Source organism: Lethenteron reissneri, chromosome 48 (genome assembly GCF_015708825.2).
Source record: "Lethenteron reissneri isolate LAM-NWPU_2019-01 chromosome 48, ASM1570882v1, whole genome shotgun sequence".
NCBI lineage: Eukaryota > Metazoa > Chordata > Hyperoartia > Petromyzontiformes > Petromyzontidae > Lethenteron > Lethenteron reissneri.
This window is the reverse complement of record NC_083826.1, coordinates 825,805-849,389: the sequence shown is the minus strand read 5'-3', so window position 1 is coordinate 849,389 and position 23,585 is coordinate 825,805. Positions and strand designations below refer to the sequence as shown.

The 23,585-nt window shown below is 49.7% G+C and overlaps 1 protein-coding gene across 1 annotated transcript; it reads right to left on the bottom strand.

Moving 5' to 3' along the window:
* Positions 1-832: 832 nt before the first annotated feature.
* On the bottom strand, positions 833-17,566 carry LOC133354747 (proline rich transmembrane protein 1B-like). The gene is made up of 4 exons (XM_061571827.1): positions 15,438-17,566; positions 12,077-12,438; positions 5,573-5,692; positions 833-4,422 (listed from the first exon to the last, which is right to left on the bottom strand). The coding sequence occupies exons 1-4, from the start codon at positions 15,445-15,447 to the stop codon at positions 4,276-4,278; spliced, it is 639 nt and encodes a 212-aa protein (XP_061427811.1). The 5' UTR covers positions 15,448-17,566; the 3' UTR covers positions 833-4,275.
* Between the last annotated feature and the right edge of the window lie 6,019 nt (positions 17,567-23,585).

Sequence of the window (23,585 nt, the reverse complement as noted above, 5' to 3'; positions counted from 1 at the left end):
AAGTTAAAACGTCTTTGGTAAGACCGTTGGGTGCGAGGCTATGTTGACTGGAGGAGTTCTACCAGGGGATGTTCATCTAACGACGTCGCTCCCACACAGGGCTGGCGCTGAGGTGGGCCCCCTACCACCAAATCCCACACCCTTGAGTTCTCATCTGGTTAAACAAAACAACTAACTGCAGCAATATTGACTTAAAACTTTCGTGACTGCAGTAATTCATATTCTTTGGTTCTTTCGGTAAAGTCACGTAAATAGAAAAAATAATTAAGTGAATAAAAAATGTAACTCCGACGTTTCGATCACATCGTGATGACGACCGCTTGTGTTGCGATCGAAACGTGGTTTTTATTTATTTTTTATTCGTATTCTTTGGGTCTTTCGGTAAAGCCACGTCGATATAAAAAAGAATCTAGATAAAGTGAACAATATTATTGTGATTATTTTTTCTATCTACGTGGCTTTACCGAAATACCCAGAGAATAGCAATATTGAGCTTTTTTATCTTTTTTCCCAACTTTATCCCGATTGTGCGCTGTGTGTATATTGTCTTCTTATTCACCATACGTATCCAACAGTGCTAATCGGAGGTGCAGGTTCGTGTCATGAGACCATGCAGGAGGATAAGTCACAGAGTCGTGCATCAGTCCCCTGTGTTGGAGAACGGACTGCGGAAGAAAACGTCACAGATTTGCTTCTGAAATCTCTAAAGACCTCGTAAGCACGAGGGGGCAGCATTTTCTCACCCACTCTTGACACAGAGTAATGTTTGTCGCGTGATAGTCAAACGAATATCGTTCTGCGAGCTGCAAATTAACTAAATAGGATGTAGAACCAAGTTTAATGTGATATTTATTTGTGCAGTCATTGGTGACCGGGCAGAAACCATCAACTTTGTACACTCAAGAACCGAGTTTAACCACAAGTCGTGGCTGAAACCTGGATTCAAAACTAATATATCAGCGGTGTTGGCCCTTAATATCTAAGTCGCCCGACCCCTTTGGACTTTGTCAAGGTGCGAAAAAAAGTTCAATATTCATCGGTGCCATTTAAGCGGTCTGCGAATATCATCCTGTGCAGTTCTGCAGCATCATTTTCAACATGTAGTCCACGTAGGTCAAACTTTAAATAACCAAACAAGGTGAAAATATGAGAGTGCCAGATCTGGGCTGTACGGTGGATGGGCACGCACAGTCCCACCCAGCAGCGTCCGCGGTCATCTCAGGGTGACGCGCGTGCGTGGCCTTGCACGGTCATGTAGGAGGGAGGGCTTCCTACACGTGACGTATGATCATGGCATGACATTTCCATGAATGAATGTCAATGTATCCTTTAATTAAAATGTGATAAAAAATAGGCAATTAAAGTACTTTTGTGGTATCCCACATAAGTTGGTAACAATACGCAACGTCCAACAGCAACTCAAACTTTGTCGTGTCGGTACGGTGTGTTACTATGTAACACACATTATACTTCAACACATGGGCAACAGGAGCAGCATCACATCACCACTGCGTGTTCGAGACGGTGGTGAAGGCCGCTGGGATCGGGTTCCTCGGCCGGATGAGAACGAACCATGAGCCTGGCCCTGCCGAGCCTCCGAGCTGCAACTGGAAATCGTCGTCTGACATCTCGTGAATGTGTTTATTATTATTATTGATGATGGTGGGATTACACAAACATGAAAACGTGCTTTAAATATACTCAAAAATGTTTATAATTCAAACAAAACAACCCGCGTTCAATAGAAGCACACCGCTCACTGCCCAAAACGTCCGCTGGAGACAGCCGTGGTGTGAACAGAAGGGGAGGGCAGGTGACGACGGCGGTCGCCCAAAAACGAATTCGCCACTGCCAAGGAATTCGCGCGATGGCGTAAAGCCGTCGGGGTCGAAGGGGGTCACATTGGAATTGTAATGCGCCTTCAAACAAATCAATCTGCTCATCCTGACGGTAGGTTTCACTATTCTTCAATGGATTCTGGCCGAGCAAAACAACGTGGGGCAATACTTTCTGGGCACCCTTCGTGTATGTCCAGACGTGCTGGGCATCTGTGGAGAAGAGCTTTACAGCTCATCGGATTCCCCCAGTCTAAATAAAGACCATGATAACATTGTAGTGGGAACCTTGAACACCATGTCATTCTAATCATCTACGTACATAAAAAAAAACGACTTAAGTTACCCGTTTCTCTTACACGTTTAATATAATTAAACCATCTTTGGTTGCTGTTATCTAAGATCGCGTGATTATGACGAGTATGAATACAAACGTCAAAATGTTGTACGACCCATGTGTTCATAATGAACAGACATTCCTTATGCAAATGCATATCAAGCGTCACCCACGCTAAGTGCTGTTTGTTCACATCAAACCCGATTAGAATAACATTATACAATGCAACATTATACAATGCAACATTATACAATGCAACATTATATGCATCATCAGTCCTACATTATCATATCATGTGCCATATACTCGTCCATTGAAAATCGCTGTGAATTAATTCTGTACCGTTCACACGTTTTAAATTATAAACATAAAAGTATAGACATTGTGTCATGCAAGCCAGCTATTGTTACTGGAACTAAATCTACGACGCTACGGAGCAGAAGACACCGCCGCCCCAACTGGGACATGGCCTCTGATGCTCCTACATGACCTGGCATCTTCTTGTTGTCCCATTGTCACGAGCTGGCATTCTCTTGGTCTCTAATCGTCACAACCTGGCATTGTCCTAACCTCTCATTTTCGTGGCCTGGCTTTGTATTGGTGTCTAATTGTCGTGATCTGCATCGTCTTGTATCATATTGAGGTGAGTGGTAGTTTAGCGGTTAGCGCGCTGCACTACAAACCCGGCGACCCAAGTTCAATTCCCATTGACAGCCATCAACACCAGTGACGAATACATGAGTCCTGGGCCTCCCCTCGGTCTACTCAACCTCGAAGGAGGACCTGTTGTGGTGTGGAAATATCAGCACTGTTGAGACAAAGGCGGATGTCGTGGTGGTAGCCACTCACCCCCTCGTGTGCCTTGCTGGCCTTCATAGGTGCTCGCTAACAGCACTTGCCCCAAGGGTCCGTTCACGTTTAACACGAAGGCTTTCGCGACCAATATCCATAATAAAGGGTTTTTTTGGGTAAAATCGCGTTGAAGACTATACGGGGATCTTTGTGTCTGTGGTGCATTACACACAGCCCTCATAAAACACTGCTGGAGCTATAAAACACAGTGCGTCCACTGTCAATGGGCTAAAGAGATGGCGGGTGAATGATTGCGACAGAGGTATTGGCATGCGGCCAGCACATCAGCCGCACGCCGCCGCTATCGGTATAAAACGGAGAGCATCTAAGAGGCCAAATACGACCGCTTAATGGCGGTAGGGAGTGGGGTGTTGGGCTACAATAGGATGTGGGGCAGTGTCGTAAAAGCCCCTTCCTGGAACCGCCATTAAAGCGCTGCTCTCCACACCTCCCAAAGAAATGAGATCACAGGGGTGACGTTCACTCCTCGCGGTATTCGCCGACGGTGCACGGCTGTCTGTCGCGAAGGCGCTGTGCCACACAGACAGTGAGAGCCTGCAGCAGGAGGGGGGTGTCGTCTCTGTGGGTTTACCCAAATGGGTAATTTCCAATCGGACTTCAAATTTGCCAAATTTGGACCGTGAACGACACATAATGGCACATTTTGTGGAATAACGTCGCGGGATCCTTCGACGTACGACCGAGCTGACGCCCCCTGTGTTGTGGAAGATGGGTAGCGTTTGGTTAATCCGGCCGTAGTATTGACCAGGGCGGCCAAGGGGGCTCGTGACCTCGAACCTGTGCAACGAGTGGCAAGTGCGCTACCGCTCGGCCACGTCATCGCTAAAGTCCTAAAGAGAACCACGGTTCCAAGCCAAGAATCGCCTCATACTGGGGTCACGGGCTGCCTTGTCAGGACACTTGATGTCGCTTGCAGCTGCCATTTTAAAACCCCGCTCTCAAATCTCCCAGGGCCTGACCAGAGCATTGGAGATCAAACTGAGAATCATCTCACGCCGGGGCCACTGCGTGCCTGTGAGCAAACACGGGGCTCTGTATGGAGACACGGGGGCTCTGTGAGGAGACGTGGGGTCTCTGTGAAGAGCCACGGTGTCGCTTGGAGCTGCCATTTCAAACCCTCGGCTCTCAAACCTCCTCGAGGCGGTGCTGACGAGAGCACTGGGGATCAAACCGAGGATCCCCTCGCGCTGGAGGGGACACGGCGCGCCGGGCCGCGTCGCCCGCCACCGCTCACATGTAGAGCTGCACGATGACGAAGGCGAGCCAGCAGACGCAGAGGCACAGGCCGAACGAGAGGCTGAAGAGCACGAGGGCCCGGGTGCGTCGCGACGACTCCTGCGCCGCCAGCAGGTCCCCCCGGTGGAACGCGTTGCGCGTCTACGGAGGAGGGAGGGAGGGGCACGAAGGAAGACGGCGCACAGCGAGCGGTTACGCACCGACTACTACTACACGTTACCTACTACTACTACACACACCTACTACTACTAAACGCACCCACTACTACACACACCCTCTACTACTACACTCGTCCCTACAGATGCCTGCATGGACACAGTGGAGACCGCACGCACATTCACGTGGACGCGTGAACAGGTGGACACAACGGTACTATGGTCACATGATCACAATCGTGGGCACATACGCATGGTCATGCCGACACACAAAGACAAAGATCCCCCACATAGCCTTTAACAGACTGTTGGGGCAAGTGCTCTTCTTAAGCATCTACGAAGGCCGGCACGGCGCACGAGGAGAGAGCGGAGCCCGTAGCACGCACGGCCGATCCACTCGCATAGAGACACGGTAATAGTTGTGGTCAGATGGACAATTAGACATATACACACGCCAGGTACGTGAAAACATGGAAATACATGGACACGTGGTCAGACAAAGACAAATATCCCCCATATAACCTTCATAGGCTGTTTGGGCAAGTGCTACTGGTGTGGCATCTTTGTCTTCCCAGTGCTGGTGTCTACACCACCTCACCAGGTCGTCATGGGTGGGTCAGTTAACCTCGGAGAGGCCTAAAACCGGTTTCAGATATTAAACGCTCCTGCTAACCATGAGTTGCAATCGAACTTGGGCCACCAGGTTCGTAGTGCAGTGCGCAAGACGACTCTGCCACCGCTTTCACCCACACGGAGCTCCAGTGGATTCCTAGAATCCCTGCGTCTCGTTGGGGCCCAGTGCGCTATGGGGTCCTGCGCCTCCGCGGGCTCTCGTCGTCACCAGCAATGGCCGGCGACTCATCGTCGTCGTCATCATTGTCATTGCCGTCGTCATCATCGTCGTCGTCATCGTCGTCGTCATCGTCATCGTCGTATTCATTATCATCGTCGTCGTCATCGTCGTCATTGTCGTCGTCATCGTCGTCATCATTGTCGTCATCGTCATTGTCGTCATCGTCGTCATCATTGTCATCATCATCGTCGTCGTCGTCGTCATCATTGTCGTCATCGTCGTCGTCGTCGTCATCATCGTCGTCGTCATTGGCGCCGGTGCAGCCCCCACCCCCCCTCCCCACCTCGTTGGAGGTGACGATGGCGCAGAAGCCGGTGCACAGGCAGCAGAAGAGCGTGACGAGGATGGACTCGAGCAGGTAGTCTTTGGGTGGCGCCTGGACCTGCGCGCTGAGGTCCAGCACCTGGACACGGGCACAGGCGGCGGGGAGAGCCGTCAGCCGCACCTCCCATTAGCGCGGTTGGCGATGTACGGTGCGAAAGAAGTTAAACGTACGCACACACGCACAAATATAAAGATCCCCGGTATAGCCTTAACAGACTGCAGGGGCAAGTGCTGTTAGCGAGCACTTATGAAGGCCGGAACGGTACACGAGGGGGTGGGTGGCCAGCACCACACACATACACACGTACACATACACACACGCACACACACAAAGACAAAGATCCCCCGTATAGCCTTAACAGACTGTAGGGGCAAGTGCTGTTAGCGAGCACACACACACGTGTGTACGTGTGTGTGTGTACGTGTGTGTGTACGTGTGCGCCGCTTTGCCTTCGTGGCGCTCTCGACTCATCTCACGACGCGCGACGCGGAGCTGCGTCGCCGGCCCAAGTGGCAACCCAAGTTTGGGAACCCAAGTGGGGGAACCTGCAGCGCATCGAGACGCTGCAGAGCAGCGGGGGCCGTCCGGCGTCTCCCGAGCCGCGTGCCGCGTGCGGCTCTTTAATGCGCCGCACGCGGCTCTGTGGAAGGGGCGTCACGTGGAACGAGCCGCTGTCACAGGCGTAGCAAACAACAGCGAATGTCTCCCGTGCTCTGCCGAAAACTGTGTCTACACACACACATACAGATATATATATACAATTGGCTCCCTGCAGAACTCCTGGGTGCTGTTTGACTCAGTCTGTTACAGGTTGGCCACCTCTGCCAGAGAGGAACGGCACGGGAATGGGTTTTTTTGTATTTTCTGGAGAGAGAGAAAGAGGCGTTATGTGGTAGACACAGGAAAAGAGGAAGGCCTTGAGCTTAGACTTGAACAGAGGGCAGGGAGTCAGTCGACAGCACGGATGGATTGGAAAAAAATGGAGTTCGTTATTCTTTACAAAGTTGTTTTGAGCACTACAATTGTCTTATATACGGTATATATATAATTAATTTAATCGTGCAGTACTTTCTGGTGACTTCATTTCTGGATGTCTGTGAAAAAGAGCGTCACAGCTCATCGGATTCATCCGGTATGAATATATATTCTGATTCAAAAGGCCCAAAATCGCAATAAAGATCGATTGTTGTGAGAGGGCATGTACAGCTGGGTGCCATTGCCACTGAAATGCCAGGGCCGTGTTGAGGTTGAAGATTCTAAAGGCATTCATGGTAAGATAAGCCACCTGTTAAAGATATCCCTTTATATGGGATATAAACACCGTATGTGTTTTATTTGCTCGGTGGAGAAGTGAGATTACAGGTTAAGTCGGTTATCGAGAGTGAGCGGGGCTGATCAGAGCGCTGACGTGGCCAAAGTCCCCTTCTTGGTCTGTGCTTGTAAATTGCAGTCCGCCAAGTGCTCATTTGAGGTCACGTTAACCCAGGGAAGGTAATCACTCATCTCAGAAGCTGGTGATCTTAATGAATAAAACGCCAACTGCCTCGCAACAATTATGCGTTATTTCAGTGCTGTCTCAACCGGTTTAAACCCTACATGATATAATGTAATCGTGATAATAATCGTGATAATAGTCCTTATTTAATCTAGGAAAGGCTCACTTCGGGGGCCTGCTTTTGGGATGGTTGACCTGTTCGTTCTGGTGCTTTACACGTGGAGCAAAAACAACATAGAGAGCAAACGATCACAACCAACCCCAAACCGGGGGGGGGGGGGGGGACATCGCTCACAGAATCCACACAGATGTGTTCACGAATCCACTTCCCACTCTACCATCTCCAAGCCAACTCCCGCGGGGCTTTGGGAGCTTCCCAAGATCTGCTTGACCCACCACCCCCGTGTCACCGAGGCGGCGGGGAGCCGCTGAGCGCCACTGCCCCCCACGTCCCCCGTTCACAGCGAATTGTAAACCGGTGATTTACTGAGAGCCAAATCCTGGCCGTATTTCTTATGGGGTTCGAGCCATAAAACTTCCAAGGGAGGGGGCATTTTTTTTAGTTTACCGAGTCCTAAAATATGTTACAACTTGTTGAACTCTGTTTAGGTTTCAAGGTTATTTTGTTTCAACAGGTGGGAACTAACTCAAGAGGCCAATAAAGTGACCAGGGTGGTGTTAATTGAAATGTTAGGGTGACCATAGATGTCCAAACCTATCTCGTCTGCTCCTGAATCATAGTTATTTTGGGAACCTCACCAATGCTAAACAAATTAGTTGGTGATGATACTGCATTGTCAGTGGTGCACGAAGCACAATTAACAAACAAAATCAACACTCTTCAACAAGCAAATACAATGGCGCTTCTTCTAAGCATCGCCCGATATGTGACTGATTATATATTTTTATGACAGCGTTATTCACGGAATTTTGTTGAGTTTTGTTAATTAGTTCATTAGAATGGCAGCATGTTGCTCCTGAAGCATGCGCTAAGCACGTGTGCCCTCGAGACGATTACCGTGGCCGTCACTGCTGGTGTACACAAACACACACACAAACACACAAACACACGCACACATAAAAACAAAGATCCCCCGTATAGCCTTAACAGACTGTTGGGGCAAGTGCTGTTAGCGATAACCTATGAAGAGCAGAACGGCACACGAGGAGGTGGGTGACCAACACCACGCCCAACCGCCTTTGTCATCCCATTTGAGGCAGAGTCGACCTAAGGGAGGCCCAGGACCGGTTCTGATAATCGTCACTGATTTTGGCCGTGAGCGAGAATCGTACTGGAGTCGTCGGGTTCGTAGCGCTAACCCCGACACTACCGCTCCCCACAAACACCACGCACGGACCACACACACAAACACACACGTAAACACACACAGACACACGCAAACACACGCACGCACCACACACACACACACGCAAACACACGCACGCACCACACACGCAAACACACACAGACACACGCAAACACACGCACGCACACAAACACACGCAAACACACACACGCAAACACACGCAAACACACGCACGCACCACACACACAAACACACGCAAACACACACACACAACGCGCTTCTCCGTCACGACGCTTCACAGGTGAATTTTGGCCTCCTCTTCAATGCTGGTCAGACATCTTGGAATAGATTTGGTAAACGCACACTCTACCCCACCACACGCTAGCTGTCGATGGACTCCCTGCGGTGATGCCTGCCGATTATGCTGCTGCTGGGTGGACGGAGGCGGTGGCGGTGGGTTTAAGAAACTTTCACCGTTCCGACTGGCACGCCGGGAGATCAGACCGGCGACCTCCTCTGCATTGCCAGCCCAGCGTGCCGCTAGACCGTTCTCCACCATGGTTAGCGTCCCGTTGGGAGTGGAAGATGGCAGCAGCCTTCAGGCGGCCCACTCCGTTGAGTGAGAAACCATGACGGACGCGGTCAACGCGGCGACTGAACATGGATAGTCGACCTCCCGCTCTCCAGAGCGACAACAACAGCTACGAGGCCACGCCAACGGCCCTGAGCAGGGCCCAGCAGCTGGGCCCTGCTCAGGGCCAAGCAGCACGCCAGATGGGCCCGAGGGAAGAGGATCCTCCAAATGGACATTAAGGGAATCTCCCGGGCGATGTGACAACAACCCACGGTGACATTGATGTCCCGCACAAACACGAAGGCGACACCACGGCGATGATGATGCACTACTCCGCTGCTGCTGACGCAGCTGTCTGGGCTTGACCAGCTGAATGTGAGGTTGTTGTCGTTGCTTTGCGTCGACATCAGCAGCCGTACGAAACAAGAAGGGGAACATGAAGAAGCGTCCCTCTTTAATCAGCTTTGCGAGTGCGGAGCGGCGTGCTCGGAGCGGGGTTCGCGCTGACCGCTCAAACCCGCATGGTGGGGGGTCAGCGGCGTGCCAGTGCCTGAGCTTTGGACCTCGAATTTACAAAGATCTGCGGCACCCTTTGAAGTGACAACGGGCGGTTAGAACGGAGACGGGGCAGTTAGAACGGAGACGGGGGGGTTAGAACGGAGACTGGGAGTTTAGAATGGTGAGGTTAGAACGGAAACGGGGCGGCGTGCCGTGTCCCCTCCAGCGTGAGTTGATCCTCGGTTTGGTGCCGGTGCTCTCGTCAGCACCTCCTCGAGGAGGTTTGCGAGCGGGCGCTTTAAAATGTCAGCTCCCACCCACAAGAGCCCCTACCCCATAGTGATACACCAACCCTTACGTCCAACGCACACAACAAACCAGGCACCGGTTAAAGGCTGAGTCGCTCTAAAGGCGGCTCAGAACAGGCATCACGGAAGTATGTGTGTGTGGCTCGTCATTGAGTGCAAGTCGGCGGGTTCATAGGGCAAAATGCAAAACAATCCCCCACATTTACCGTACACTCAAAGGCAGCCGTCCCACAAAGGGCTACACACTAATTATGTTTGTATGGCTCGAGATGAAAGGGAAAGATAAGCCGGAGCAATAAAGGTTGAGAAGACAGCAAACCTGGGTGGCAGCAATGCGCAGATTAGCAGAGAACAGCACACTGCCAACAGCAGGCCGCTGACCCCCTAGTTGGTGGTGAACGAAAATAAGATTCATCCACTCCTGGCCTTCTTGCACCCCGGGTCAATAACAGCAACAAAGGTTCCAGCAACATCCTCACCATCATCATCATCATCATCTGCAGCAGCATCAATGTATCATCATTTTACATTACCATCATCCTCTTCATCATCATCAGCACCACCACTTTTGTCACCATCATTATCAGCAGCTACTGCATCATCATCATCTCTTCCAGCATCACCCTTGACAGATTGTTGTTTAGCTCAATGGGCCCCGTCCAGGTTAAGTAAAAATAAATGAACTTAACTAAACTAAACTCATCTTTCATAAGAATCAATAAAGCAGCGGCATCTTTATTTATCATATCTTATTTTGCGTTGATATCTTCAAAGTCATCTTCCTGTGCATATGAACCTCCATTCCATAATCTTGGGGAAGGATTGGAGCAGCAAAAGCTGTGCACTCCAGAGCTAACGCACAGGCGCAATTGTGCCATCAGCAGCAGCGGATTGATTACATTTTTGTGCAAATACTGGCCACGCAGGATTTGTACATTTTTCATTTTTTCTGAAGAGTGAGGCAGAATGAGACATCATTCTATCAAAAGGCGATGGAATTGCGGCAGAAATAGCGACACGAACCAGGCCCCACGCAATAATTTGGGACTCGTACAGAGCGGCGCATCGTCAAGTGCTAGAAATGGTCCCGCGGAGGCAGATATCACAGGAATAATTCTGAAATTCCTTCAAGTGGCCTCTTACACACACACACACTTGGGGGCATGTTACTTTCCCGCAACAACCTGCTAAAATAAATGTTTGTTACATGACAGTCAAACTGAAACGTGTGTTCTCAGTATAATCCAAAATTGTATTTGAAGTCACTGGTGACCAAGCTGAGTCCACCATTACACTTGACACCCCCCCCCCCCCCCCCACACAGGTACATCAAACTATTTGCTTTCCAGACAATTTAAAGATAATAATAATTACTTCCCTACTCAGAAAAGCCACACTAAGTTTAAATGTTCTTTCAGGAGGCTCCTGTTACATTGCGATGTTTGACGAACACTGATGGCATTGTAAAAGAGCTTCATAGCTTATCGGATTCCTCCAGTATAAATAAAGATGATGATCCTGTATGCTGTTTTATTTACACCAGGAAACTGGGGGACCTGGAGAAAAGCCATGCCTATTATCCAACAGCTTTCATTTCTGCAAGAAAACTCTGAATGGGTTTCGACCTTCTCAGTGTCATCAGCAAAGTTAAAGATAATAATAATTTAAACTTGTAACACGCCACACGGGATGTGCTCGCTCGCGAAGAGAAAGAACTCGGAGAGGCACGGGGAGAGTCCACAGACGGGTGGTGGGCAGGGCTACAGCCACACTCCCATCGTGTTGCTGTATTGTTTGTTGCTGCATTGTTTGCTGTATTGTTTGCTGCTGTATTGTTTGTTTTTGTATTGTTTGTTGTATTGTTTGTTGTATTGTTTGTTGTTGTATTGTTTGCTGTATTGTTTGCTGCTGTATTGTTTGCTGCTGTATTGTTTGTTGTATTGTTTGTTGTTGTATTGTTTGCTGTATTATGTTGTTGTATTGTTTGCTGCTGTATTGTTTGTTGTATTATGTTTTTGTATTGTTTGTTGTTGTAACGTCCTGACCTGCCCCGACTGGACATCTGCGCAAAAAAGCTTCACAAGCTCATCAGATTCCTCCAGGATAAATATTCTGATTCTATTCCCCCCCACCCCACATCTCTGCAGTCCCCTATACATGAAGTTGTTACCGGCCAGTCAGTGAGTGTTTCCATGTGGAAGGAAACCGGAGCACCCGGGGGACACCCTCACACGTGCGAGGGGCCGGCACCGACTTGCAGGCGAGGCTCTGCGCACTCACCGTGTGCCCCGCAGCGAAGGCGGGGTACGGCGGCTGCTGCTGCTGGATCGGGTAGCCCACGCCGACGCCGGAAGGAGGCACCGGGTACGGTCCCGGGTACGGTCCCGGGTAGAGCCCCGGCGGGAACGCTGCGTAGCCGAGTTCGCCGGACGGGCCGCCCGGGCCGGGGTAGAACGGCGGCGGCGGCAGCGGCGGCGTGGGGCTCTTGTGGTCGGTGGGGGAGTACGGGGGCGGGTCGCCCACGAAGCCCGCGTTGGTGTAGGCCGGGGGAGCGCCGGCCAGCTCCGCCTTGCCCCCCCGGCGCGCCGACTCGGCCGAGCCCGCACCCGCGGCGTCTCGTCCGTTCGAGACGTCTTCGTTTTCTGCGCGGACGGTAGAAGGGACACGCGCGGGTTTTCCTCCGCATTCTCCCGTTACCTGCCAGAGCTGAGCACGTGCGGCGCGTACGGCGTTGGTGCCGGCCAAACATCCCGATGTCATTGGACCCTCCGTGAAAAGAGAGAATTTCAATGTCATCTGTGAGCTGTTCCAACGTCCCCACTGCTCGCCAAAGACCTCCGCCCGTGCCTTCCACTTCTCTCGATCTCTTGCCACCTCCATCCAGCGCGCGCCTCCATATGTGCTAAACATTCCGCGCTGAAACTGAAGACATCTTTACAACACGAAAGGTGTATATCCTACCGCGAGCATTGAGCGTGAGCCAATACCAGAATCCTCCCGTGATTAGAACAACCACTGTTGACTTTCCACCAAGTGATATGCTTCGTCAACATCATCAGCCATGGTCAATCCACTGCTGAATGAAGACATCCGAAAGCCAGCACCATCTGTCGCAATCACGCGATGTAACACTCCACCGAGCACACCTGCACGCAAGCTGATTCCATCGTTCCATCTCTCTGGGGGACGTCTTATCAGACGCGTTCCATTCCTTGGCTTCCACTCTTTTTTTAAGCAGTTTGGATCACGTCGCGAACCTGCTGTATGTTCTCCAGTCCACGGGCCCCTCCGTCTCTCACTGCGATTCCAAGGATGCCTCTCCCCACGTGTGTTTGTCTCCCGTCTAATGATGGTGACGTCGTCACGTGTTTATCCTTGACAGCCTTGCCGAGTCTCAAATCTAATTCTGGAAGGTTCTGAATTGGGGTGTATGGTTGATTCCTCGGATGCAGCCGTGGCGCCGAGAGACGCGGGATGACGATGTCTGTGGTCTACAGCCAACGCTTCATTGACTGGAGTCACGGCACGGGTAAAACAGAAATCTCAGACTATGCAAAGCACATTTCAAGGAGGATTTCGAAACAAATTTAATATTTTACCCACGTAGAGTTGCGGGTGAAGCCGGAGAGTGCTTCTAGTTGTTTACTTTGCACCGTTTATGAATGCAAGCGGCTTACTTCTCGCCACGTTTGCGATGATCCACGTGACTGCCGAGTCACCGACCCTCGACGAGTGAGGAGCAGCCAATAATGACACCGGGCTGAGTTCATTGAGTACGGGACGGATGAGCGCGTTTCATCTGTCGCCCTGGACAATGGAGCTTTAACGGCGCATGCTGCAGGGCTGTTGCATGGACTCACACAGGAAGATGTTGAACATCTTAGTAGGTACATGGATCAGTGAGTCACCTTCTTTTAGGTTGATCCAGACCCGGCCAATAGAACAGTGGGAATCAAGGCAGTCTCCCAAGTCAATGTCTTGGTTTAGTCATCAACGTTAAGATCTTCGTTTTCGAGATGGTGGTGATATCATTGATGGTGATATTGGTGGATAATTTCAGTCATTTTCACGTTTGATGATTATCGTCAACTCAAAGTAACCGGTGACTCAAATATATATAAGATAAACACTTTGTTGTCGACAATAGTTGTAATTAAGTTCACGAACAAAGTTTACACGGCCATCGCCACTGCAACAGTGTCGAGTATTTCAGGAATGCATCCTTGCCCCTGACGAGTGTACGTGCTGCTTCTGTGCAGCAGCAGCAGCAGCTGCAGCTGCTGCAGCTGCAGCAGGTCGAGGAGATTGCTTGATTTATGGCCAGGTAGCAGCAGCGGTGATTGCACTGCACCATGAACCCGGTCACCTGAGTTCGAGTCCAGGCCATGGTCTCGATGAGTGTCTAGGAGGGAAGACGTCAGATTGTCTAGAATCTCGATCTGGGGTCGGCATCCCAAAGAGCAAGAAGAGACATTCTAGATTTGAAGTTTTCGTGACTGCAAGGATACATATACTATTTGTTTATTTCGGTAAAGTCACGTAGGTAAAAAATAAAATAAATAAATAATGGAAACAACTCAATTAAATCACGACGTTTCGGGCGCAACACAAGCGTCCGTCTTCAGGTGGGGACAACGCAGTGAAAGCACAACCGCCACAGCAAGATCACCCCTCGTCACAGCCATCTCTGAGACACACTCACGCGGTTGTGCTTCCGCTGCGTCGTGATTTAATTTAGCTGTTTACATGTTTTATTTTATTTATTTTTTACCTACGTGACTTTACCGAAGAAAACAAAGAGTAAAGAAGAGACATTTTTGGCGAATTCGATAATTCACTCCAACGTTTTAAGAGGCGCCGTGCAACGTGAATAACGTTACGAGCAAGTCCTTAAAGAGGTCGCCCACCCCCGCTCTCGATGAATGATGGACATGGCTCGCATGATACATCAACCAATCCTCGCCACGCCCTTCACGATGACCAGCGTAGTGAAGTATGGTCAAACAACAACCCCCACCTTGAGTGATTGACATAACATAGAGAGGCGTTCGTGCAGAAGTGGATTGGCAAAATGATGACAATTAGAAGTTTATAACTCATGGATACCAGCGGATAGCTGTATTGAGTGCATATCCAGCTAAACAACAAACTCCAGATGCATACAGATAAAACAAATAGACACTAAATACAATTTGACAGCTAAATCAACGTAAGAAACGATGTCTATACGATGCCGTGAGGAGCAAAACCTCACAATGAGAATGACGCTGGTGGCAACTCCATAATAATTATACAGCAAAAAAACTGATTGTTGTACTGTAGTTCTATGTCACCACATCTACGGTCTTCACTAACCATCGTGGTGAGAGTCTGGTGAAACAACCGCACGGCCTAGTGAGGCCCTCGTCATCCAGCAGTGGATTTACAGAAGGTCTCTGTCGGGACTCTTGCACATGAGACTCTCCCCTCACTGCTCACCTGGTTAAACACAAACCAACTGAAAACCCTCGTGATTTCATTCTTTCGAAACACCACCAACAACAACAGCACAAATAAACAATCGTGCAGAAAAAAAACAAGTTCAAGAACAAGAATGCACAAGGTACCGACTTCCCAAGTGGCTGTAGACTTCAGTGCTCACCTGGATTCATCCCGACACCTCCACCGGGGGGGGGGGGGGCCTTCCCAGCCGCTCGCAGCCTCGTGGACCCCGCTGCTGCTGCTGCCGCTGTTGTTGTTGTCACACTCGGGCCTGTGCTGGGCGCGTGCGAACCAAGTTTGTCACCGCGTGTGGCAGCGGCAGCAGCAGTGGCAGCAACAGCGGCAGTGGCAGCAGGTCGTGGTGCTGTGGTGCCTGGCACCGGCAGGACGCTCTCACCCCCCTTGCTCCTGCCACGCGCGCCCCTCCCCCTGTCTCTCTCTCTCTCACTGTGTGTGTGTCACTGTGTGTGTCACACTGTGTGTGTGTCTCTCTCTCTCTCACTGTGTGTGTGTGTCACTGTGTGTGTCACTGTGTGTGTTTGTCACTATGTCTCTCTCTCTCTCACTGTGTGTGTGTCACTGTGTGTGTCACTGTGTGTGTCTCTCTCTCACTGTGTGTGTGTGTCTCTCACTGTGTGTGTGTCACTGTGTGTGTCTCTCTCTCTCACTGTGTGTGTGTCTCTCACTGTGTGTGTGTCACTGTGTGTGTGTCTCTCACACTGTGTGTGTCACTGTGTGTCTCTCTCACTGTGTGTGTGTGTGTCACTGTGTGTGCGTGTGTCTCTCACACTGTGTGTCTCACTGTGTGTGTGTCACTTTGTGTGTCTCTCACTTTGTGTGCGTCACTGTGTCTCTCTCGCTCACTGTGTGTGTCACTGTGTGTCTCTCTCTCACTTTGTGTCACTATGTGTATGTCACTGTGTGTGTCTCTCTCTCACACTGTGTGTTACTGTGTGTGTCACTCTGTGTGTGTCTCTCACTGTGTGTGTGTCACTGTGTATGTGTGTCTCTCACACTGTGTCAATGTGTGTGTGTGTCATTGTGTGTGTGTCTCTCACACTGTGTGTGTGTGTCACTGTGTGTGTCTCTCACACTGTGTGTGTCTTTCACTGTGCCTGTCACTGTGTATGTGTGTCTCTCTCACACTGTGTGTGTCACTGTGTGTGTGTCACTGTGTGTGTCTCTCACACTGTGTGTGTCTTTCACTGTGCCTGTCACTGTGTGTGTGTCACTGTGTATGTGTCTCTCTCACAGTATGTTACTGTGTGTGTCTGTCTCACACTGTGTCACTGTGTATGTGTATTTGACACTTTTGTCTGCTGTATGTCTCAATGTCTTTATCACGTTGTGTCTATCACTCTTTCTCAATCACCACGTCTGGCTGGGTCACTATCACAGGCTCCCTCTCTCTCAGCCTGTGCCTGTCACTCTGCTATCAGTCCGTCTCGACCGTGTATCTCTCTTTCACGCCATCTATCCGTCCATGTAACCAGAGATCCTGTCTCCTAAAGCACCGTGGTCTCTTTATCACTGTGCTACTGTCTCTATCGCCCTGGTGGCAATCCTATATCCACATGTCTCTCTGTTTGACGATTTGTCTTCAAATCCTAAGTCGTTTATCTCTGTAAAGCTTCGTCCCAGTCAGACGTAATGGGTGTCTTCTGTCCGAGTGTCTCTCTGTGTGTCTCACTCACTGTCTACCACTCCATTGTGTCTGTCTCACTCAATGTCTACCCTGTGTCTCCCAGTGTCTTCCCCTGTGTCTCTCTGCGTCTGTGTCTCTCTGTGTCTCTCTGTGTCTGTGTCTCTCTGCGTCTGTGTCTCTCTGTGTCTGTGTCTTTCAGTGTCGGTGTCACTCTGTGTCTCTCTGTGTCACTCTGTGTCTCCCTGTGTTCCCACGTGTCTATCTGTGTCTCTCTGTGTCACTCTGTGTCTCCCTGTGTTCCCGCGTGTCTATCTGTGTCTCTCTGCACACTCCGCTGTGTCTCCCAGTGTCTCATGTCCTCATGGCCGCGGGCTCTGTGAAGCAGCGCCGAGGTGCTGGTGTCATCTCAGCGTTCAGTCATCATCATCATCATCGTTATTATTCATCTGTCCTGCAAGCCACCCGCCCGGCACACAATTCGCAGTCTATTAGCTGCTGCTGCATCACGCGAAGTAAACAGTCATCGTCGTGTCTATTAAACACTGGGGCCAGGCAATCTGAGCCACAGCCACCAAGGGGGTGGTTGCTGACACGCAACGATTATTACCGACAGCTCGCAGCGATGTGAGTTGAGGCGCTCTCGTGTTCTACGTGGAAGTGCCGCGTCTCTCTTTGACTGCCGCGTGTTTTAGCAGCTGCTCTCGATGTGTATCCGCTTGTTGTTTTGTATTTCTGCAGCCGGTAACGTCATTGTCATGGAACCTCGTAGAGAATATAAACTACAACTGCAATGTTTGTATTTTACAAGGTAAGGCCCACTAAGCTATTTACTGAAGCGACCTGGCCACACATGATGGCTAAACCAAGTGGTTTATCACGGGCAAATATACAGCGGCCAAAACTACTCTAAACGTGGGACATTCATTCTAAATGTGGAGGGAAAACCCGGAGGACCCGGAGGGAAATCCACGCAGTGACTACGGCGAGAGAGAGAGAGAGACACCCAAACTCCAAATATACAGCAGCAGCAGCAGGCGTCAGGGTTAGTCTCCACGACCTCGTGCACATCAGGCGAGGGAGTTGACATCTCCTCGCCAAGATGACAGACCACGCGAGTTGGCATTGTCTCTGCTGACTCGACACTGGGAGGTCAAAATCGCCCCGGGGTTTTGCTCGTGTTGATCCATCGCTGCTGGAATGATTCACTCCCAGATGGCCTTATGGCTGGCGAGTGTGTATGTAGAGGGACTGATCTCTATATATATGAAGGAAACTCTGTCTTCTTGTTAAGTTTTGTCTCTTAGACGAGAGACTCCTGATCGTGTGGCTTTGTAAGCTCAGCATTTGCGACCCTTTGCCAACCCACTGCTGCATGACAACCTTTTGGCAATAAAAGTTGTTTAACCATACTTCACCACCCTGGTCAGGACGAGGTTGGTGAAGGCAGTGCACCAGTCGGTGAAAAAGAGCTTCATCGCTCTTCGGATTCCTCCAGTATATATATTAATATTCTGATTCTGTTCGTGTGTGCCTTGCCACTGGCATCTAAGTGGTATTGTCACCTTTTCCACAGAGCAACCCCAGAGATGAGTGTCACTCATCACGAGGTTCATTGCCAAAACTGTACAGTACAGTGCAGTGCAATGATACATTTCAACACAGTAAGTGGAATGAACTCTCGGTGAAAATCAATTCCTGCCACCCGGACACGGACGCCGATTCCTGGACCGTGCGGGTCACTCCCAGACACATCGCGACTCTACGTCAGCCGTGGCTGGATGATGAACTCAGGCAACAAGGTTCAATAGTGCAGTGCGCTAACCACTGCACCACCGCTCCTCCTGCCCTCCAATGAGCACTTACCTGCTAATACATAGAGGTCATCTATCCCTCTGTCTTTATAGCTCATCGCAAATGATTTACGGCCAATGGGATTTTGTGCCAGCTTGACAGCTTGGTGACCACGTCTTCGCGTGATGTGAAATCAGTCGTTCATGAATCTGGGCATCCTCCATGTCAGCAAGGCATAGAGGGAGGACTTGGCGAGTCTCAGTAATATTCAGAGGCGGCGGCGCTCCAGACGCTTTAGTCATTCACCAAGGTGACGCGTCGGTTTCAGCAACGCGTAAAGACGCGACCGCATTATGCGCTGACATCGGTTAGTTGGATTGAATCTGGTCTTCCTCTAGGTTAACTCATCCTAAACGAGTTCACACTTTACCACTGGCAGGGGTCAACATGGTGGGCTGGCGGGCAAGACCGTGGCCGTTCCAGCCCCTCCGTGGTGGTGCGTGCGGTGCTGGTTGTGAGCGCGTAGTCGAGCGCACGATGGCGAGATGTTAACTACCTCGCCTGGTACACATGAGGTCGTGGGTTCGATTCTGACCCTGATGCCGTGGTCGGCGTGGATATTTTCTCCGGGTCTTCCGGGTTTTTTCCCCTCCACATTGAGAATCAGCACCACGCGTTCAGAGTATTTGGCTGCTATAAATGTCCACGTGATAAACCACTTCGTTGCGCTATCGGTTGTGATTCTAGATTTGAAGTTGTGGCCAGGTCGCTTCTGAAAAAACAGCTACATAGCCCAGTGGGCCTTATCTGTTAAAATAAAAGATAATGTTTTTAGTTGAGTTATAGGAGCGCGCTACAAAGCGCACCCAGCAGCAACAGCAGTGTCTCAGCATGCACAGGGCGGACCGGGATGTGGGCACGTTCCCGAGCCGCGTGTCCACGCCACGTCGTGTCTCTCATCGTTTGCTCAGAGTCGTCCCCTTGTTGTACAATAATTGCCACGCTAAGGAAAATGAAATGAAATCCGGCTACTGAAATTTCAGCACGCGCTCTCGATGTTGTTGGTTTCTGATTATGAACGATATGCCGCAAACGGCGCCTCTTGTCTTCCACGTGAGAGAGCAAAGGGAGCAAAGGCAGCGGTCGTCTCACAGGTGACGAAGTCAGGCAGTCAGACGAGTGCGGGTATGGCCCCAAGTGAGCGAAGAAGTTCATTCTTTCATATGTCCAGTGACGACAAAGAACATACGTCAAGTTGCACACGTGCAAATGTGTTACTGTTTCAATTACCCACATCCATAGTGTCTAGATTGTATTGCAATATGGTAACAACTGAGAGCCCGTTGACAGTCCACCGCGGCATTTGGGCCTCCCTGTGTTGTGTTGTTCTCGGGGGTTTGTGTGACCATACTTCACCACGCTGGTCAGAATGGGTTGGTAAGGGGGTGGGGGTGCCGGCCCCGGCACCAGTTCAGCAATCACTCGCCATAATCAATAATCACTCGCCATAATCAATAATCACTCGCCACTCACGTTAGCCATGGCCCGGACGTGAGCTCTGGCTGCTGGGTTCAGAGCCTGTTCTACTAACCACTGCACCACAACTCGCCCGTTCAGTATTTTAACTCAAGATATAACTGCACATTTTTAGAACAACATTCATGAATTTTCATTATGAGAATAGGGTTTCCCCTTTTATCTGGCAACAAAACAGGTGTTAACTTGTTAAAACACCAAACCGAAACCTTTTACAAGGAATCACGTCTGCATTAACCACAGTACTTGTGGTCAAAATGCAAAAAAAAACGTACTCTGATAATTATGCATATATTATAATATATGCATTGTCTTTGAAAGTGATTGGTCCACACCAGACAGCTTTCTTTATCTCAAACGGTGTTAGACCAGAGGACGCCAAAGGGCGTACAGCCCAAAGACAATGCACCATCAGAGTAATGAGAGCAAAGGAGGTCCCATGATGTAGAATTTTCATTATATACAGGAAAAATACAAAAATCCCCCGTGTAGCTTTAACACACTGTTGAGGGAAGTGCTGTTAACGGGCATCTATGAAGACGGGCACGGCACACGAGGGGATAGGTGGCCAGCACCACGTCCGGCCGCCTTTGTCTTCCGAGTGGCGATGTTTACACACCGCACCAGGTACTCATGATGCTGAGTCGACCTACACACATACACACCTAGGTTCTTTAATTCACCGAGTGAGAACCCGTTTAAATCCATTTCCCTTATTTCCCAAGTGAACTTTGATAACTGCGGGTGCAAAAGTTACATGCGCTCCTGCCCAAATCTAGTGGCAATAAAACCTGACTGTGTAACTTGTGACCCATGATTCCTGCCCAGACATCCGGTAAACTGAGGAGTCGTACTGAGCGGCGGTGAGAGGGGTGGGTTGGTTCATCTCCACCCTCGTGCTCACTTCCTGATGGAGGGCTCAGCAGTGGGAGCGAAACGTCGTTGCACGTTGATGTTGAATTCAGTCGTGAAAAGTCCGAAGCCATCGGTGAGGAAGAGCTTCATCGGTGAGGATGTTATGACTACACTGGCCACGTATAAATAACTTTTGTATAAACGTGACCATCTTGTCGGGTTGTGGAGGGTTAATGAGAATTATTTTGGCATAAATCTAGTGCGTGGCCCTAACCTAAAAACAAATACGGGTTGGATTTATTGATGCACATTAATAAGTGACAACTCTGGGCCATATACAGTCTAATAAACCACAATGGGTTGGGCTCCTTCAGTGGACGAGGAACAGAAAAACGACACCAACTCTGTCTCCTGAAGCCTTCTTGTCGTGGCGAGCCGCAGACCTCGACATTAGCTTCATGCTCAATAGTAGAATGAGAAAAGTGATGTATCCTTGTGAGTGATGGGTTTTGACACAGATTGACATACATTCTACAACACAGTGGAACTTATTACCTTTTTTCCCACAGTCAGTATTATGATTTGTAATTAATTCTTAGGTTCGGCCACGTCATGTTTGGGCCAAATTGCTGCCATGAACCCCTCCACCAGTGGGACTTGCATCAGCCAATGAGCGTCACTTTCAGAGGAGCCCAAATCGACAGAGGGGAGAACTTGTATTGGCGCTTAAAGAGGGAAATGTGGTTCAACGATTACACAGCTCTCGTTTTGTGAACATGTTCGGACTGAGCGAGTATTTCAGGCCGCTCAACGCGAGTTCGAAGCCCCATGGATGGCGACGACCTGGGGAGGCCTTCATCCAGCAGTGGATCATCGCAGCTATTGCCAATCCACTGTGCCAAATCGTTTGTTGCGGTGTCAAAGGGCGATGTCAACACACCAATCGCACCACGTTGGTGTGAGCTCTCCCCATCTTCAAGTCCCCTCTTTGTGAAGCCCATCATCCCCACGGTGTCAATAAAACAGGTACCATCTTGTAGGAAATGAACAGTGACTGCCCGATGTGGCGACTGACACTTTGTCATCTGAGTGACGAGTCTATAAAGCAGCGGTGGGGAACCTTTCTCTGCCAAGGGCCATTTGGATATTTAAAACATCATTCGTGGGCCATACAAAATCATCAACTTAAAAATTACCCTGTTATATTTGGTCAAACATTTAATTAACTCACCCCTAATGTGATGGTTGGAACTGCTTCTCTTTGGTGAGACGTGTGGTGTTAGCTGGTATTGGTGATGTTGCTACTCGCAACTGCTTTTCCAGGTTTGCTCCTAGATTTATTGAATTTCGAGTCCCGCCTGCGGTTGCCTCGACAGGGCCACACCAAATGATTTAGCGGGCCTCGTCCGGCCCGCGGGCCGGACGAGGCCCGCCCCTGCTCTTAAAGGAATACAGTACTGTGTGCCGCATTGCAGAGAATGATCCAGCACCACCGTGCATCAATGGTCACGTGCCTTGTCTAATATACCATGCAAGGGTTTTGGTTTTGGGACCAAATTGTGGGTAGCCCACGAGCATCAGCGTAATGAACGCATTTTGCTACTGCTGAGAAATACAACTCTTTACTATATCATGATTATCAAGGATGTGGAAAAATATATAAAATCTTTTTTTTGTGCACATCCGCTCCTCACTCGTCGAGGGTCGGTGATTCGGTGCCCCACGTGACCGCAATGACGTCAGCAAGTAAACACGATAACTTTAAGAAGAAATACAAACGGACATGTTATGTCTTCACCCCCGGTTCTGTGCAGGTTAACAATATATTAAAAAGCCTAATTTACACGTGTTTTGCATGATGGACGCTTTCATTTTGTCCGGACAAACCTTACAATTTTACATTTGATACTGATGAGTTCATTCAAAAGTATTACTGTAATAAAACGTATTCCTACCATCAATAGCCACGAGTAGGTAACTAATCAAATGCCCGTTTAAAAATTGCTCATCAGAATGTTTGGTTTCAATGTGATTCTCATCAGACCCCCCCCCCCCCCCCCCCCCATGGTGTGGACCGGTGCAGTCTCCAAACCTCCGACCGCAACACAGAGGCGAGCGGACTGGATGCCCGGTCTCATGACGGATGATAATCAGAAGCCAAATCGGCAATTCGATTGGGAGGGGGGGGGGAATAACAAAACAAATACAAAAGGAAAAAGCTAAATAGATTTTTATATATACAAATTTAATATTCGTCGATAGTTTTCTCGAGAAAGAATAGCACCAATGATGCGGGAACAATAACATTGACTTCCCTGTACTGTGCTGCATCATGCACAAATATTGACACACACCACACACGAACACAATGTGCTATAGTCTACATTGCAAAGTCTCGGGCATTTTCCATTCAGTCTCACACACACACACGCGCACTGGCTCGGGTGAACTCTGCCATGTTTACCAGCGATCTAAAGTCTG